General features: G+C 38.7%; 1 protein-coding gene across 5 annotated transcripts in view; it reads left to right on the forward strand.

Annotated features, from left to right (window-relative positions):
- The window catches only part of pip4k2aa (phosphatidylinositol-5-phosphate 4-kinase, type II, alpha a), a 266,770-nt gene that overhangs the window by 212,745 nt on the left and 34,232 nt on the right, over nucleotides 1–19,793 (forward strand). For all 5 annotated transcript variants that reach the window (XM_048609441.1, XM_048609437.1, XM_048609448.1 and 2 more), the window contains 3 exons: nucleotides 2,008–2,160; nucleotides 5,987–6,133; nucleotides 13,727–13,765. In XM_048609441.1, coding sequence (XP_048465398.1) covers nucleotides 2,008–2,160; nucleotides 5,987–6,133; nucleotides 13,727–13,765 — 339 coding nt within the window. The remainder of the gene's footprint in view (nucleotides 1–2,007; nucleotides 2,161–5,986; nucleotides 6,134–13,726; nucleotides 13,766–19,793) is intronic.

Genomic DNA, 19,793 nt, shown 5'->3' on the forward strand with positions numbered 1-19,793 from the left:
AACTTCTGAGCAAATTAATCAAATGGGACACAGCTTATGCTGAAACAATGACCTACTTCTAGATTTCTCCCACAAGGGGAAAGACCTTCTCAACATCAGTTCCCTCAAATCTTACTTTTCACTGCTATTAGCTTTCATTCTTCTCAGTCCCAGTGAGAATATATTCAACCTAAGAGACATAGAAAATAAGAGCAGGAATCGGCCATTAAGCCCATTCATCCCCGTCTACCATTCAGTATGATTATGGATGATCATCTATCACTACGTTCTTCTCATGCTCTCTCCCCATGCTCCTTGATGCACTTTGCCTCTAGAAATCTATTCTTTCCGAAATAAATTCACTGATCTAAACTTCACAGTATTGTGTAGTATGGATTCCTCAGGTTCCCCACCCTCTGAGTAAAGAAATTTCTCATCTTGGTCCAAAATCAGCTTGCATGTTGGTCCCTGGGAAGGCCCAGTACGGAATTTAATTTAGTGTTGGTTTTGTTACTATTTTTCATGTTGAGCAATTGCTGGATTTTTTTTCATTTCCACTCTGTCTCCCAGTTCCCCTGATCTGTCATCTTTGCTTTGTAATACCCACATCCCTATTACCAAATTATGATTCTTCGCAACCTCTACTTGTCTAAACAGATGTCCCTATTTGTTCAAAGTGCAGCAAAATAAATACATTTACAGACATTAAAAACAGAAAGAACTGTGGATGCTGTAAATCAGACAATGCTGGAAAAGCTCAGCAGGTCTGGTAGCATCTTCGGAGAGAAATCAGAGTTAACATTTCGGGTCTAGTAACCCTTCCTCACAAGATCTGAGGAAGGATCACCAGACCTGAAACATTAACTCTGATTTCTCGCCACAGATGCTGCCAGACTGGCTGAGCTTTTCCAGCAATGTCTGATTTTGTTTCACATTTACAGACATTGTTTTGTACAGGGAAAAGGAAGATATTGCTTATGAATAAAATGGAAGATCTGCACAGACATGGCGGGCCAAAGGGCCTGTTCCTGTGCTGTACTATTCTGTGTTCTATATTTAATAATCTATTGTAATGGTAAAGTGTGAAGGTATCATTATCTTAATTGAATTGTAGGCATGTAACAAATTCTGGGTTTAAACATATGAAACAAAATGTAATTTTTTTTACTTTTCAATTTTAATATCACTTGCATTTTGCTACTTCTGGTCTTTTGAAAAATCTTTTGCTTTGTATCACTGGCTTGTGCTTCAATAATGGGCAGAAACAGGGGCTATAGATTTGATGTAGCTCTTATTACTAAAACTATGAAACTAAAAATGAAAGTTGTCTTATTTTTAAAGAAACTACTCGTCAAGAGCAAAGTGTGAATACCTTTCCAGAGCACAGAAGTAAGAACATTCATAGACTGCTTTTGCTGAATTCTTTGTAATTATTAGATTAGTGTTTGGCATTATAACAGGTTAAAGAAAGTAATAACTGTTGTCATGTACCCATGGTACAGTCATCATTCACACATCAAGATGCCCCAAACACCATTGACTGTGCTACTGACCTTAATGAACAGTTTCTTAATGAGCTCCCTGCTCTTCAAATTATACCACTGGATCTTTAAGACTAGCCTGAGCCACTAAAGCAGGCAAATAGGGCCTTAGGTTTAAAATAATTCTTTATCCAAACAGTACCATCAGTAATGCAGCAGTCCCTCAGACTGAAGGATTAGATTATATTATAAAATCAAAGCACTGAAATAAATATTTGAAGCTCAGCTACCTCTCTTTGGTACAGTTGTATTGATGTGAAATTTCACTCTTCCCTTCTCCACTCTTAAGGCTTTTTTCAAAGATTAACAATTCCTAACCAAAGAAGTGAATAGCTTGCTCCTAAGCCTTTGCCACTGCCACTTTCCGTAGACTGGGAGCTTCCTGATAAGAACTCATCAGTACACTAATACATTATCCCAAAAGGCCACATGACATTCAATTCATTACCAAATAGTGAGAATTGTCAATTGTTTCCTTTCCTTTCAGAATTCAGTGACACGCAGTGCTCCCTTTTCAAACGACTCACAGGGTCGAAGTGGAGCTCGTTTTCACACCACATATGACAGACGATATGTGGTGAAAACTATATCCAGTGAAGATGTGGCTGAAATGCATAACATTTTGAAGAAATACCATCAGGTAATGCTTAGAATTTAATAAAGTAATGTATGAAATAGTGAACACGTCCTTTTTTAGTTGAAACTGGTTGCACAGATCTCCTTCCTTGCACTGTGAAAAGAGTCATCTTCACTACTGCAGAAGTGACATCTTTCACTCAGCACTTTGAATAAGTCTAACTAGAAAGTTATCCACAATTCATAGATGTGAAAGTATATTTAAAATTAAAGTGATTAAGAAGCTTTCGACTCTGCTGTTTCACGAATGACTGAAATCAACCTCAACAATGGTAGCTTATATTTTACATAGCACCTTCAACGTAATGAAAGCTCCCAGGGTGCTTCACAAGAGAATTACAAAAAAATGTATGATTCTGCACCATACAAGGAGATGTTAAAGCAGATGACCAAAAGTTTCACAAAAGGGATAGGTGTTAAGGTATATCTTGGAGAAAAACAAGACAGAAAAACAGAGAAGTTTACGGAAGAAATTTCAGAGCTTGGAAACTTGGTGACTAGAGTCACAGAGATATACAGCACAGAATTAGACTCTTCGATCCAACTCGTCTATGCCGACCAGATATCCTAAATATATCTTGTCCCATTTGCCAGCATTTGGCCCACATCCCTCTTAAACCCTTCTTATTCATATACCCATCCAGATGCCTTTTAAATGTTGCAATTGTACCAGCCTCCACCACTTCCTCTGGCAGCTCATTCCACACACGCACCACCCTCTGTGTGAAAAAGTTGCCCCTTAGGTTTCTTTTAAATCTTTCTCCTCTCACCTTAAACCTATGCCCTCTAATTATGGACTCCCCCACCCTGGGGAAAAGACCTTGTCTGTTTACCCTATCCATGCCCCTCATGTTTTATAAACCTCTATAAGGTCACCCTTCAGCCTCCGATGCTCCAGGGAAAATAGTCCCAGCCTATTCAGCCTCTCCCTGTAGTGCAAACCCTCCAACCCTGGCAACATCGTTGTAAATTCTTTTTGAACCCTTTCAAGTTTCACAACATTCTTCCTACAGCAGGGAGGCCAGAATTGCATGCAGTATTCCAATAGTGGCCTAACCAATGTCCTGTACAGCCACAATGTGACCTCCCAACTCCTATACTCAATGCACTGACCAAAAAAGGCAAGCACATCAAATGCCTTCTTCACTATCCTGTCTATCTGTTCCTCCACTCTCAAGGAACTATAAACCTGCGCTCTAAGGTTTCTTTGTTCAGCAACACTCCCCAGGACCTTACCATTAAGTGTATAAGTCCTGCCCTGATTTGCTTTTCCAAAATGTAGCACCTCGCATTTATCCAAATTAAATTCCATCTGCAACTCCTTGACCCATTGGCCCATTTGATCAAGATCCCTTTGAGCTCCGAGGTAAGTTTCTTTGCTGTCCACTACACCTCCAATTTTGGTGACATCTGCAAACTTACTAACCATAGCTCCTGTGTTCACATTCAAATCATATGTAGAAATGACGAGAAGCAGTGGACCCAGCATCGATCCTTGTGGCACACCGCTGGTCACTGGCCTCCAGTCTGAAAAACAACCCTCCACCACCACCCTCTGTCTTCTACCTTCGAGTCAGTTCTGTACCCATATGGCTAGTTCTCCCTGTCCTCCATGTTATCTAACCTTGCTAACTGGTCTACCATGAGGAACCTTGTCGAACGCTGTACTGTGAAGGCTCAGCCACCATCAATAGAGCAGTTATTTTTGGGAATGCAGAAGAAGCCAGAATTAGAAGAGCGCAGTCATTTCAGAAAATTGTGGAACTAAAGGAAGTTAAGAGATGGGGAAGGAGTGGAGGATGTACAGACTAGAGTGAGAATTTTAAAATCAAGATGTTTTTTGATTAGGATTTATCGACTAGGAATAGGAAAAGGATTTTTTTTTATGCTGCATGTGGAAAGAATTCCTTACTCCTATCAGCTTTCCAAGGTCAGATATGACCCAGCCAGCCACAAAGCTCTTTAAAGATATATTGTGATGCACTTTTTACAAAAGTAGTCTCCCTGCTCCAGTCTGAATTTGTCCATTTCAAACATGAGGTATTGCTCATTGTGATTAGGTGCAGTCTAACATTGTGTGGCTATTCCTATAAAAAACCAAGCTCTTTTTAGAGGAGTTTTCCAGCAGACAAAGAAGGTTTTATCACATCAGATATCATTGGGTTCAATTCTAATTCCTAGGATGAAAGGACACTGTACTAACTGGTTTGACCATGATTTATCACTTCATAAGTTTTAACTAATTGTACTTTTCTGGACAGCAATAGCTATCCATAATGACAACCAAGTGTCAGATGCCCACATTATAAACTCTTGACAGCCAATTGATGAACTAGGAAACTAGAAGCCAGTCTTTATTCATTTTTAAATGTATTCACTTTTAATTTTATTCACAAGGTGAAACATTACAAGTATATAGCTCCTAACTGTGCTGCTCCTCCAATGTCGTCAACAGTCTCCTTATACTAATTTGGAAGTAAACCAATGGGGATGTGGTGGATTGGTGATGTCACTGAATTGGTAACCCAGAACCCAAGACACGAGTTTGAATCCCACTGTAGCAGCTGGTGAAATTTGAATTCAATAAAAATCTGGAATGACAGATTAGTCTAATGGCGACCATATAAAAACCCATCTAGTTCACTAGTCTCCTTTAGGGAAGGAAATCTGCTGTCTTTTACTTGGCCTGGCGTACATGTTTTTCCAGATCCACAGCGATGTGGTTGACTCTAAACTGCTGTGTGGGCAATTAAGGATTGTCAATAAATGCTGGCCTAGCTGGTGACACGCATATCCCATTTTACCAATTAGGAAAAGGTGACAGCTCCCTATAGAAGCATTGCAACAAAGCCAAATGTTCAACTGAAACTTATCAAATTTATGCCATTGTGGTAAGTGTCTCTTCATATTCTTTTCAAATAAATCTGTTCAGACATGTTATGACATACTTCCAGGGCAGGTGGACTAGAACATGGACCTTCTGGCCTAGAGGTAGGGACACTACCACTGTACCACAACAGCCCTTATTTTTTTAACTTGAGAACAAAGTCACTATTATTGAGATCAATTTTCATTTCCAGACTTTATTAATTGAATTTAAATTATAACAGCTGCCACGGTAGGACTTAAACCTAGGCTTTCAGAGCATTAGTCTGATCCTCTGGATTAGTTGTTCTATAATACAGCTACTGCATGGCCACTCCCCAAAAAGCAATTTATTCAGGTATGTTGTAACATACCTCTGGAGCAGATGGTATTTGAACCTGGACCTTCTGACCCAGAGAGAAGAACTGCTCTAGATCTACACTACTAGATCTTCGAAATTAGGGCAAATCTGAACTGGCTCTAATGAGATATGTGTTCAGGTATTTTCCAGATAGTCTGTACTGTCGCTGTTGGAAATACAGGTCCCTTCAAGGGTCAACTAGAAGATATTTTCTATAATCAAACTGTTCAGACATGTTATTTACACACCTCTGAAGCTGGTGGGACTTGAATCCAGGCCTCCTGGCTCAGAAGTAGGAACACTGCCATTGTACACGTGAGCCTCAGGCATGTGTTCTAGCAAACATCCAGTCAATGCATGCTACCTGTATGTAATCAATCTTAATTTATACAATTAACAACTTAAAACGAGATAGAGGTTACTGAAGTAATACAGGAGATCTTTGGATTTTTTTTTTCTTCTTTTTCATTGGCTAGATAAATCTAAATTATCCACTCAGTTTTTAACCTACTTTTTTTGTTGCACTTTTATGAATATCTGAATCTAAGTTTGAGATTGTGGAATTAACATTTTTTTTGTCCTTTCTCTTTTGTGCTGCATATAGTATATTGTGGAATGTCATGGGAACACCCTCATTCCACAGTTCCTAGGAATGTATCGATTGACAGTGGATGGTGTTGAGACCTACATGATTGTCACAAGGAATGTCTTTGGCCATCGACTCCCTGTTTACAGGAAGTATGATCTGAAGGTAATGAGAACCAGGTTCCAAATTTGGCTTTTATAATTTTCTGCCATTGCTAAGTGTTGAAAATATTGACAATAATTTTTCTGTGTTGGATTTTTCTGTTTATTTTGGATTTAGTTTCTAATTTTTATTATTTTTAAATAAAGGTTTGTATTGGACACATGTAGGACATAGAAGCATCTCTGTAAGCTACAATTTCATAAAATCAAATTTCCCAGGGACTAATTATAAAACACCTCTGAGCACATTTCTTAGAAATATTTTTTTCCCAAGAACTGCCAGTGATTATATCTTTTGATATACTTCTGCGTTTCTTTTCTTTTACACCCAAGCTTAACACATTCTCCAAACTATGTTTTTACATTCCAACTATTCCCTTTCTTTCATTCATTTATATCCAAATTTTATTTCCTCATTCTGTTTACTGTTTTCCTTTATATTTCATTAACATGCATTCTACTAATTCAACAGAATTAATGACTCTTCGTTTGCTTCTTGTAATTCTAACTTGTTAGCTACTAGATACAGCATTGATTGCATGTTCCAGCCATTGTAGGTCTTGCCTCACCACCCTCCTTTCTTACCACATATGTATTCACCAGCAATTGCTACCTGTTTCTAATCATGATGTGGAGGTGCCAGTGTTGGACTGGGGTGGACAAGATCAGAAATCACATGACACCAGGTTATAGTCCAACAGGTTTATTTGAAGTCACAAGCTTTCTGAGCACTCCAAAAGCTCGTGATTTCAAATAAACCTGTTGCACTATAACCTGGTGATGTATGACTACTGACCTTGTTTCTAATCATACTGTTAAAGCATTTCCACTTTTCTCTGCAGCAATTGGAATAGCCAACTGGTGCTACGTTTGTCATGCAGCGATCCATCTTAAATTTAGTTGCTTTAGGATGAACATCGGTCATGCTGTATCCTATTTGTACTGACGTAAGCACCCCCCTCACCTGATTAGGAGAGCAGATGTCACAGGAGTTTATGTTCTGAGTCTTTTCCAGGGATTTCCAGGCCACTTTCTAAACCAGGATTGGTACTGCACTAAAGTTACAATCCACGTGGTCTTAAACTCAAACAAAGTGAAACTGTCTCCTCCCATATTTTCTCCCGTTTTCCCTCTGGAGCCAGATTGAGATTTGGCAATGAATTTCTGCTCTTTTTTAGCATAATTTAAAAGTGGCAACATTTCAACATAAACGGTTCTTAAACTGATCTATAACTGGCCCATTCAGTGCAGCAGTTTCTACCAAAGAGAGAGAGAATTCTACTCGAATGTCTTTCAATAGTGGGAGGCAAGTTATCTACCACGCCTGCGCAATACAAGAAAAATTAAAGGAGATCTTGAATTTCGTGTGCAAGACGCACTGTGTAATGCAATAATTTTATTCTTATTAATTTATATGTGAAATACTTTCCCTCTACAACAATCAAGTAAAAAGATAAAACATTGAAAAATGAATAACTCCCATGAACTACACACAGATTCTGTACAATATACATGGATGTTTTAAACAAAAATTAGAAGAAAGTTGCAATGTTTTCCATGAGTTATTTGGTGATTTTTGCATTTAAAAAAAATTATCTTCCACAATTTAACAATGAATTGAAGTGTTTCAGTTTGGGCAATAATTAGATCATTGCCTTTTTGGAAGGGATTCTCAGAAAATGTACTGTGCTATGAATCTCGACCAGTCAATATAGAATGCAGCAAGGAAGACTGCCAGTTGTGATTGTTCTGGATGCTTCACAAGTGCACAGAGCTACACTGCTGCAGCTATTTTGTGGTAGGAGGACATAGATAGCACAACTATTCTTTTTAATAATATCATACAGGACATCTGGAACAGTGTCTTTATTCATTACAGGACAACCAGACATCCAGTAGGTTGAAGTTCTTCAAAATGAGAGAATTTCATATAAGGATTACTCCTGTCAATTTTGTTGGATGGTTTAGAGTATTATTTTCTTGAACAGCTTATAACGTAGTATGAGTCCTATTAGCCAAGAAGTTAAGGTTAATGAAAAGAAAAAGCCAGTAGCTGGAATCATGTCTGATCCAAGGAAACTGGCGGGGGTCACAAGGGCAAGTCAATCATATCCCAAGATATCACTGCAGTTCTGTGAAGGAAATTTTTTTATCAGTCACCTTCCTTGTATCATCAGGTCAGCAATGGGGCTGTTTGCTACCGATCCAGTATTCATCTTCGTTCACAAATCCTTTTACAATGAAACAACTGGTGCCAATCTGCAGCAAGAGCTGGGTGGCAACCAAACTTTGACAGACACCTGTCAAGTGATATTCATGCCAGAGGAATTTGAATGCAATGATAATTTTCAACAAGAGAAAACTCAGTCATTTGTCCATGCTCCCCATCAATAATAAGGTTTTACCATTGGCCAGAAGCCGAAATGGACTGCCAAGTGAGCAATACAAGTACAAGACTGAAGCTGAATCCTTCGCTATTACTGATTTGCATCTTGATTCTCTGAGTTGCTTTACAAGCTACAAAGCTCAAGACAGGATTGTATTGGAATATATGCCACTCGAGTAGATGGATGTAGCAGTAACAACACTCTAAGGTCTACAGTGTCTTGGGGAGAGGATGTTCCAGTGTTGCTATCACTTATTTAGCAATATTGGTACATGGATTGTGGTCTGTACATTTGGTATGTAATGTACAGAATTCATTTCTTCAATGGCATTTCTTCCACTGTTTCAACCAAGAGCAGCAACATGTTGGGAGAATAATCTCCAGGTTCCCTTTCGTATCACACCATCTTGACTTGGTCACCATTCCATTGTTGCTAGGACAGTACCCTGGAATTTGTGACTCGATGTCACTATACAACCACCATCACCAGAAGGAGTGCCACAACATATGTTTATACTTTTATGATAAGAGGTAGTAGATTTTGAACAGAGATGAGGAGAAATTAATTTGCTCAAAATATCACGAATCTGTGAATTCACTACCCCTGTGTGCATTGGATTCTGGGATTTTGAGTAAATTTGAGGAGGAGTTAGATTTTTAATTAGTATTTTTTAATTAATTTAACTTAGATTTTTGAATAGTTGAAGGATTATCAAGAGTGGGCCGGAAAGTAGAGTTGAGGCCAAAATGTGACTAGCCATAATCGTATCTAATAGGGGAGAAGGCTCAAGGGGCTGAATTACCTACTCCTGCTTCTAGTTCTCATGTTCTTATACTTATGTAATTCAGGAAGGTCGATCAGCAACTTTTCAGGCAGCTGGTGCTATCCCTATCCCAAGAATGAATTTACGCTTTGAAATTTCCCTACCTTTTCCTTAGTGTCTTTTCTGCCGTTCCTTTTCAACCGTTATTAACATGTGAAAGATGCTTCCAAGTGGAATAGTGGAAGGAAAAACTTTGGAATTGTTAATTGGATGTTTCCTCATCTAAAGATGCACATAAAAGCTCCTTCATTCTTGTGATGATCCTCAGTTGATACCCCCTTGTTACAGGTCCATCAAACTCTTCATATTCACCATCTCAAAGCCTTAAGATAATTTTGAAAACAACAGCAACATAAATTCATTTATCAATTTTAACACAATGAAATGTGCCAAAGCATTTCACAGCAGTATTATCAAACAAAGTATGCACTGAGTCGTAAAGGAGCTATTAGATCACACGACCCAAAGCTTGCAAAAAGAGCTAGATTTTAAAAGGTGTCTTGAAGAAGGAAAGTGAAGTAGAGAGGCAGTGATGTCTAGAGAGGGAGTCAACTGAAGGCACCAATAGTGGAGCACCTATGATTGGGAATTGGGATTTTCAAACAGTTTTTGATAAGGCCCCACCAGGGGATTAATATATAAAATAAGAATGCATAGGCTAGTGGGAAAAACATTAGCATGGATTGAGAATTGGTTAACAGGCAGAAAGCCGAGAGTAGAAATAAATGGATCGTTCTCAGGATGGTAGGCCATAACTCTTGGGGTACTGCAAGGGTCAGTGCTTGTTCTACAACTGTTCACAATCTGTATAAATGTTTTGGACATGGGAACCAAGTGTAATATTTCAATATTTGCTGATGACACCAAATTGGGTGAATGTAAGTTGTGAGGGTGGTGCAAGAAGGCTTTAAGAGGACCTAAACAAGCTGAGCGAATGGACTTCAACATGGCAGATGGAATATATTGTAAATTACTGTGAAGTTATTTACTTTGGTAGAAGAAATAGAAAGGCAGAAAATTTATAAAATGCTGGGCCGCAAGGTGGATCACTGGTTGGTACTGTTGCCTCTCAGCGTCAGGGATCCAGATTCAATTTGATTCTTGGGCGACTGACTCTGTGGAGTTTGCATGTTCGCCCCGTGTCTGCGAGGATTTCTACCGCTGCTCCGGTTTCCTCCCAGCAGTCCAAAGATGCCCAGGTTAGGAGGATTGGCCATGCTAAATTACCCATAGTGCCCAGGGATGTGCAGGTTAGTTTCCTCCACAGTATAATTTCTATCATCCTACCTTTCGTCAAAAATTAAACTCTTGGCCCCTCTGTCTTTCCAGACTACCATGTCATCTCTAATGTTCCTTTCTTTTCCAAAGTCCTTGTGAGCATTTGTGTGCAGTTAAATACATGTCATTCTTTCCCAGAACTCCAAATTAAATCCTTCCAGTGAGTTCTCTGCACTAACAAAGGACTGAATCACTTTTTATAGGATTTCATTTGTGTTGCTGATTTAGTTAACGCTCCTTGTGCTGCTTGATCTGTCTGCAGCTTTTGAAAAGGTTGAGCATACCAACTTCCTCCACATCCTCTAGCCAGGTAGGACCATACTCACCTGGTCCCATTCTTACACACACAGTCATTGCCAGTATTAGTATTGGCTTCTCTTCGCGGTCCCACACCATAACCACTCGTACTCCTCACCTTTAATTGCCTGTCATATTTTTCGTCTACATACTGCCCCTTTAAAAATATAGCTATTGTACCAAGATTCCCTTAAATAGAGGGAAAAATTGTTTTTGATGCGCCCAAAACACAGGACAAATCAATCCAATCAGTGACCGCAGACTCAGTTTACTGTCAGTAATCAGCAGAGTGAAATAAGCTGTCATTGACAATGCGACCACATGGCCTAGAGACCAAATAACCTGTTTGCTGATGGTTATTTGGCTTCAGCCAGGGCCATTTCGTGCATGCCCTTATTACAGCCTTGGTCAAAATGGATAAAAGAGCTGAATTCCAGAGGTGACTTTTGAGTGACTGACCCTGACATCAAGACAGCATTTAACCAAGTATGGCACCAAGGAGTCTTAAAAAAAACTGAAATCAATGGAAATCAGGGGGAAAGTACTTCTATGGTTCAAATTGTGTCCAGTAAAAAGAAAAATGGGTTGTGGTTGTTGGAGGCCAATCGGCTCACTTGCAGGGCATCACTGTAGGAGTTTCTCATTGTCGTGTCTTAGGCTTCAGCTGCTTCCTGAATGGCATTCCTTCCTATATGAAGTCCAAATTGGGAATGTTTGCTGATGATTACACAATGTTCAGTACCATTGACAGCTCCTCAGTTACTGAAGCAGTCCCTGTGCTTGCATGCAGCAAAACCCAGACAGCATTCGAGCTTGGGCTAATAAACTGCAATTGACATTAGTGTGTACAAGTACCAGGTAATGAACACCCCAAAGAAAAGAAAAATTAACCAGCTCACCTTGATGTTCACTACTATTGCTGAATGAGCATCTGAGAATTGTGGGAAGAGGACACCTTTAACTGGACAGCATATAAATATTGTGACTCAAAAGCAGGTCAGAGATTGGGAATTCCAGAGCAAGTAATTTGCATTCTGACACCTCTACTGTTTCCCACCACAACTCCCCAAAAGCCTGTCCACCATCTGCAAAGCTCAAGTTAGGAGTGTGATGGAATACTTTCCACTTGCCTGGATTCTTGGAACTCCAACAACACTCTAGATGCTAGAACATTCAGAGCAAAGCAGCCCGTTTGATCAGGAGCCCATTGCCAACTTAAGCATTCACTCCCTCCACCACTGGAACACAGTGCGTACCATGTATGGTATACACTGCAACAGCATACTGACTGCTTCAAAAACATCTTTGAAACCCGTGCGCTCTACCTTCTGGAAGAATAGGGGCAGCAGATATTTGGAACAACCATCATCTGCAAGTTCCCCTCCAAGCTAACAGTACCCTGATGTGCAACTATGTCATTGTTCCTTCAGAATGGCAGAGGTTAATAGATTCTTGATGAGCAATGGTGTAAAATGACCCAGTGGAGATGAGAATGTAGACTAATCAGATCAGTTATAATCTTACTGAATCGCGGAGCAGGCTCAAGGGACTGACTTGTCTATTTCTCCTCCCAGTTCATATGTTTTGGATGAGTAGAAATTTTTCTCCAGCTAAACACTGGGAAAACCTCAGGTATTGTTTTCCATTTCCTGGAAAAGCTCCATTCTCTAGCTATTGGCTTCATACTTCTCCTTGGCAACTGAACCAGACTGTTTACAAATTTGGTGTCATATTTGACCCTAAGATGAGCCTTCCATTGTATAGTTATGCCATTATCAAGACAGCCAATTTCTACTTCCATAGTATTACAGTACTCTTGTCATTGCCCAGCTCATTTTCTGCTGATGTCCTCATCCATGCTGTTCTTAGCTTTAGACTTGACTGATCTGATGTCTTAGGTATATGGTAGCATAATGGTTATGTAAATGGATTAATAATCCGGAGACCCTAATTAATGATCTGGAGAGATGAGTTCTAATCTTCCAGCACAGTTGTAAATTTAAATGCATTAATTAAATAAATCTGGAATAATAAGCTAGTATCAGTAACGATCCATGAAGCTGTCCGATTATAATAAAAATCTTATCTGTTTAGGGAATGAAGTTTGCCATCTTGCCTCATTCTGCTCTATCTGTGATTCCAGACCTGCAGCAATGTGATTGACTCTTAACTATCCTTTGAAATGTTGTACTCAATTGCAGTTAGAGATGAGCAGTAAATGCCGGCTCTGCCCACATTCTACAAATGAATTAAAGACCATCCATCTGGCTGCCCAGGTGCTTTCCAGTGTAAACCTGAAGCCATCATTGCTGCCCATGTCCTAATGCATATGAAATCTGGTTCACTCATCCTCCATGTGCTTGCTGATCTACACTGGCTGCTGCTTAAGCAGTGCTTCAGTGTTAAGTACTTCTTGTTTTCAAATCCCTCCATGACATCGCTCTCCCATCCCCTCTAATTGTCCACAATCCACTAATATCTGTGCTCTGCCAGTTCTGTACTTCTGACCAAGCCCAGTTTTAAGTGCTCCATCTTTGGTGACTTTGATTTTAGCTGCCAAGGCACTAAGCTCTGGAATTCACCATCTAAATCTCTCTGTCTCTTTTTCCTAATTTAAGACTCTCCTCTAAACTTGTGTCTTTGGCCAAACATTTGGTCATCTACACTAATACATTTCCTTTTATGACTTGGTGTCAAGCTTGTTTGATAACGCTCCTGTGAAATACCTTGAGGAGTTTTACTATGTTAAGCACTCTAGAATATATGTTGTTGGTGCTGAATGTGACAACCAACTTCTGTTTCCTCATTTCAGGGTTCCACAGTGGCCAGAGAAGCTAGTGACAAAGAAAAGGTAAATTATTAATTATTTTGGTGGTAAGTTATAGGTGGCAGCACGCACCAATAAGTTTTACAATTCAAAAATAAAGTATTTTAAAATGTAGTGATTATTTTGATAATCTGACCTAAAGTAAGAATTCAGTTAATTTAATTTCTTTTTTAGATTTTATCATTGATTTGCATACATATATGTGAATGCATATGTGTTTTGAAGTGTAACATTATATTGTCCTAATGTGATGCCAATAAGAAATGATAAAATATTATTACAGAAAACCTACTGCTGCTGTGACTCCTGCAGGAGATTGAAACCTACAATAAAGAAAGGTTAACAAAAACAGAAATTGCTGTAGAAAGGTTAAGACTGCTTTGTGAAAAAGCTGAGAACAGATTGATTGAGTTTGTGGTAGCTGAGATATATCAAAATGAGTGGCCTTATCTATACCAATCACCTCTTTTCTTTTTTTTGAGTACCTTCTGCTTTTATGAAATGTGTGACCTTTCTTCACTTTTACACAATCAATTACTGTGATACATGTTCTTTTTGGAGAGATGAAGGACTGGAATGAAATTAATTTTTCTTTCCTTTCACTCCTTCCTTCAGCTAATTACTGAAATGTTTCTAACATTAGAGCTCCATGGTTTACAGCATCTGAATTCACTTTTAAAGGTCACATGGTCTGACATGGGATCTTCTATGAAAATAAGATTAATGGAAAAATTCATCACTGTAGATCTACACTTCCCATTAGAAAGAAAAATAAATAATTATGATGAAGAGTCACCGGACTCAAAATGTTAACTCAGCTTTCTTCCAAGTTCTGTTTCTGTTTCAAATAATTTTACTAGTTGAATTGGGAAAGCTTAACCTAGGAAATATCAGTGTCTTCAGGCAATACTTCATCCAAATATTTTGTGGCACAATTGGTAACCAAAGTAAGTGAATTGAGTGCAGCAGCCAGATTAGCAGGTAATGTTTGCAATCTGTAAATGGGGACAATAAATCATAAGAAGTAGGTGCAGGAGTAGGCCATTCAACCCCTCATTCAATAAAATCATGGCTGACCTGCTTATGCCTAAACGGTATTTTCTTTCTCCCATATCCCAAAAGTTGCTTGTTGGTTAATATTTTGCTCATCATCTTGAGTACATTCAATGACCCAGTCTCTGTTATTCTGTGGGGGAAGAAACTTTGAAAGACGTTAAGGACCCGCTAAGAGAAGAAATTCAATTTCATCTCAATCTTAAATGGGGAGAGCCCTTACTTTTAACCTGTCTCTCCTAGTTCTAAATTTCCCAACGAGGAGAAACATCCTCTGAGCATCTATCCTGTCAAGTCCACTCAGAATTCTATGTTTCATTATGATCATATTTTGCTCTCAGTAGAGTTTAGAATAGGCCCAACCTGCTCAACCTTTCCCCATAACACAATCCCTTCATCTCAGAAATCAAACTAATGAACTTTCTCGGAATTGCTTCCCATGCAATTATAGGCAATTATGTTCTGCCCTAAGTAAGATGACCAGAGCTGCACACTACACACCATAATCTCAACAATGCCCTGTACAGTTGAACAAGACCTGCCTACTTTTATGCTTCATTCCTTTGTAATAAAGGTCAATATTCCATTTGCCTTCCTAATTACTTGCTGTATTTGCAAGCTAACATATTGTGATTCGTGTACAAGGACACCCAGATCCCTTTGTATCATGACATTCTGTAGTCTCTCTCCATTGAAATAATATTTAATCATTACTCAGCTTTTCATATCTTTCTTTTAAAGTGGACAACTTCACATTTTCCCAATGATACACCAACTGCCAAATTCTGTCCATTCACTTAATCTATCTGTAGCCCTTTGCAGACTTTCTGCATCCTTCCCACTGTGGCTTCCCACCTATCCTTGTAGTATCAACAAATTTGATGACATTACACTCATTCCTTTATTCAAGTTATTAATGCAAACTGTAAATAATTGAGGGTCCAGTACTGATTCCTGTAGTGTGTGCTTTTTTTAGTCATTCACGAGATGAGGGCATCACTGGCTAGGCAGCATTTATTGCCCGTCCCTAATTGCCCAGAGGGTAGTTAACAGTCAACCACATTGCTGTGGCTCTGGAGTTACGTGTAGACCAGACCAGGTAAGGATGGCAGTTTCCTTCCCTAAAGGACATTAGTGAACCAGAAGTATTTTTCCAACAATCAACAATAGATTCACCGTCATCATTAGACTCTTAATTCCAGATATTTATTGAATTCAAATTCCACCATCTGCCATGGCGGGATTTGAACCTGGGTCCCCAGAAAATTATCTGGGTCTCTGGATTAACAGTCCAGCAATAATACCACAAGGCCATCACCTCCCCAAGTTACAATTTACCAAGTTGGAAGGACCCTTTTATCCTGACTCTGTTACCTGTTAATTAGCCAATCCTCTATCCATATTAATATATCAGCCCAGCACCATGCACTCTTGAACTCTATCTTTTGTGGTGTGTCACTGATCACGATCTGAATTGCTGTGATAATATCCAACCTTATGTGACTGTAGTGGTAGGGGTTGCAACTTTCTTTCCATCATGTGACTAACTAGTGGTGTGAGAGAGATTCCTGGTCACAAACTGTCAAGTTGACTCATTAATCCAAACTCCCTGTTCCTTTTTTTTGTCTAATCCTTTATCTACACTAAAACACCATTTCAGTACAGTACCATGAGATCTTATGTCACAGCCTTTTACGTGGCACCTTATCAAATACATTTGGAAAGCAAATACTGCATCCACTGATTCCCCTTTCAGCATCCAGTGTGTTACATCTTCAGGGACTATTTCCTCATAACACAATCCCTTCATCTCAAAAATCAAACCAATGAACTTCTTCTGAATTGCTTCCCATGCAATTATGGGCAATTATGTTCTGCCCTGAGTAAGGTGACCAGAGTTGCATACCACACAACATAATCTTACCAATGGCCTGTACAGTTGTAACAAGACTTCCCTACTTTTATACTTTATTCCTTTGTAATAAAGACCAAATAAATATGGCAGAAATGAATAGAAAATGATTTAGAAATTTGCTTCAGTGCAGAATATTTTCTTCTGCTTATTGACTCTCTTGTTTTGGAAGAAAAGGTTTAATCAATAATATATCATTATAGAGGTATATATTGAAAGCAGTGTAAGATGCAGAGTAAGGGTAAGAGTGGGTCAATTTAATTAGTACTGCGCCAGTCCATGTCCAGTAGACTGGCCTGATTCTGTGTTGTGAATCTCTTTCATTCTTGTCCTTCAAACATTTCTGATTTGAAATATTATTGATCTGTAAGGTCTCTGCAGAAATCCATAATCCAATTATTGACTGCTTATATGGGAAACAATTTTAGGTGAACTCAGCAGTTTCCCTGACTAATATTAACATAATGTCAATCTAGCATTATCTGTACAACCAAGAAGTAAAAGGGATTGGATTGAGAATAAAAGTTTGTAATGAGCTGGTTTTATTCATGTGGTTCCCTTCTTTTGGTGAAGGGAAGGTGAATTTATGGCTTACTCTGAAGCATAATGAGGAATGAGGAACAAATGTTGGCCTAGTCAGCAATGCTCACATCCTGTGAAAGAATTAAAAATGAATGCTTCATTGCTGAGGAATGGAGTATCAAGTTAGCAATAAACATTTCCAAGTGCAATCTGAACAACCTGTGGTCTGGACCTCTCTGATCTAGCTGGACAGAAACAAACCTCCGAGAGAAAAAACAGCAGCTGGTGCACAAAGTGTTAAAACTGTCCCTACGTGGTCACTCCAAATGAGATTGGTAATTTTATTTCAACTTGTATTGAAATTTGAGCTGTTTTGTCTTCTGGGGCAAGGAGCCAATATTCAGTTAAACTTTGTCAAGCAGGGTCCTTTCAACCAAAAGAGAAAAGAGATTTTCATCCATCAGCTTGTACAAAATTCCAGGTCTTTAGGTCTCAGAGCTGAAAGGACAATAGGTTAATTTCCTATGCCCCTCAAACTCTTATTCCTAATAACTGCTTGACCAGCTTTATTGACAGAAGAACAAAATAATACAAATTAAGTAATTTATTTAGAAAATATTTTCAGGATGTTGCACCATTTCCTCTCCTACCTGAAACATTGGTTTAGTTTAATATCAAAACAACTTCATCTCATAATTTAAGAGATGCTTTAATTTAATGATTCAAACAAAAAATGCAAATAAACTGCATCATTAGTGTCGCTGTAACTTGCAGACACTTTTACTTTCATTTACGAGTAAATTGTGTTTCCTGTTTGCAGAATAAAATGTTCAGCCCTTAAGTTTAAAGGTTAAGTTTCTCAAGAAATATTCTTAAATTCCCTTGCAATGTATCTTTTCTTAGACAAGCTGATACGTAGAAGTAGAAAAATAAATAGTGCGCCAAAATTTGCTGCACTGGGATATCTAACATCTGCTGTTAATTAGACTTATCCCATTTCCTTCAGCTCAAACTTTTACTCAAAGTTCCTGAAAGTGCAAGCTGATAATGGCAGTGAGGAAACAGGACATCTGCGACCCAAATGAACAGCACAGCAAAGAAGATATCGCCTTAAGAAATAAGATTTAAGGATTAGGAAATAGGCACAGGAAATACTTAAAAGGGGGATGTATGAGAGGTTATGGATCAGATCTCAAATCATATGCAGAAAAAAAAGAGTGGGAAAGAAAAATCAGATTAAGAGAAAATAGAGGAAAATGGGGATTCTTCTAAACTCTAACATTTTCAAAATCTCCCTGAAAACCAACACTTGCTGCAGATGTAGTCACTGTGAGCCACAATGGAGTCCACCAGCTCCCATGTCATGCAGGTACAACGCATTACTTGGCCCTGCATCTTTGTTTTATTTATTTAATTCTTAATATGATTTTAGGTTTCCTACTTGTCTTTTAGTTTGTAACCTGAAAATATTACTCCTATTTACCTTCAATGTGAAAATAATGTGCAATAGATTGTCAAAGTGGTAACTATGACCAAATAATGAACGTTATGGTTTACCTGTGATGCCCCTCTTTTGTGCTGGGCCCCTGATCCTGGGCTTCAATTTGTCCTGTTTAAAAAAAATCCCTTACAAGCCATGAGCCAAAGAAATTAAGTGAAAGCATCTCATCCCCTAAGTGCCGAATTCCCACCCTGCATCCATATTCCCCGAACTACATACTCACTTAAGCTATATCTGACTCCAGATGTGATCTCTCTTTCTTAACTGTGAAGTTTACCAATTCATAATTTACACTAAGCTTTTTACTATAGATATGTAGACGCAAGCATTATAAAGAGTTCTTAGTCATTTAAGCACTGATTTTCAGTCCCAGTGAACTGAGAATTTTAAGGCCATGCAGTTAAAATATTTGCAATCCATATGCTGCAGTTTGGGAACATCAGAAAAGCTTTATGGTGATAGATTGGCATGTAACAATACTGATACATAGGTTTGAAACTCTGTCATAAAAACAATTCAAATTTAATAATGAAGAAGTCTTGGATAAATTGTTGGTACTTAAAGTGACAGGACACCTGTAGAATGGGATGCATCCAAGGATTATGAAGGAAGCGAGGGTAGAAATTGTGAGGGCATTGGCCCCACAGTCTTTCAATCTCTCCTCAACTCAGACAGTGTCAGAAGACTAGAGAATTGCAAACATTGCAGCCATGTTGAAGAAAGGTTGTAAGGCTAATCCTGATGATTACAAAACCAGTTAGTTTAACTTCAGTGTTGGAGAAACTTCTAGAAATAGTTATTTGGGATAGAATTAGTAGTCACACGATAAAAAAGCGGGCTGATTAGGAAGAATTGGCACATATTTCTAAAGGGGAACTGGTATTTAACTAATTTGCTGGAGTTTTTTTGAAGAGGTACCAGAAAACATTGACAAGTGTTAACACCATTGATGTGGTATACATAGATTTCCAGAAGGTGTTTGATACAGTGCCACACAAACAGACTGTGACGAATGTAAGACAACAAGGTGCAAGGCTGGATGAACACAGCAGGCCAAGCAGCAT

The sequence above is a fragment of the Rhincodon typus genome, chromosome 2 (assembly GCF_021869965.1).
Source record: "Rhincodon typus isolate 14 chromosome 2, sRhiTyp1.1, whole genome shotgun sequence".
Lineage (NCBI taxonomy): Eukaryota > Metazoa > Chordata > Chondrichthyes > Orectolobiformes > Rhincodontidae > Rhincodon > Rhincodon typus.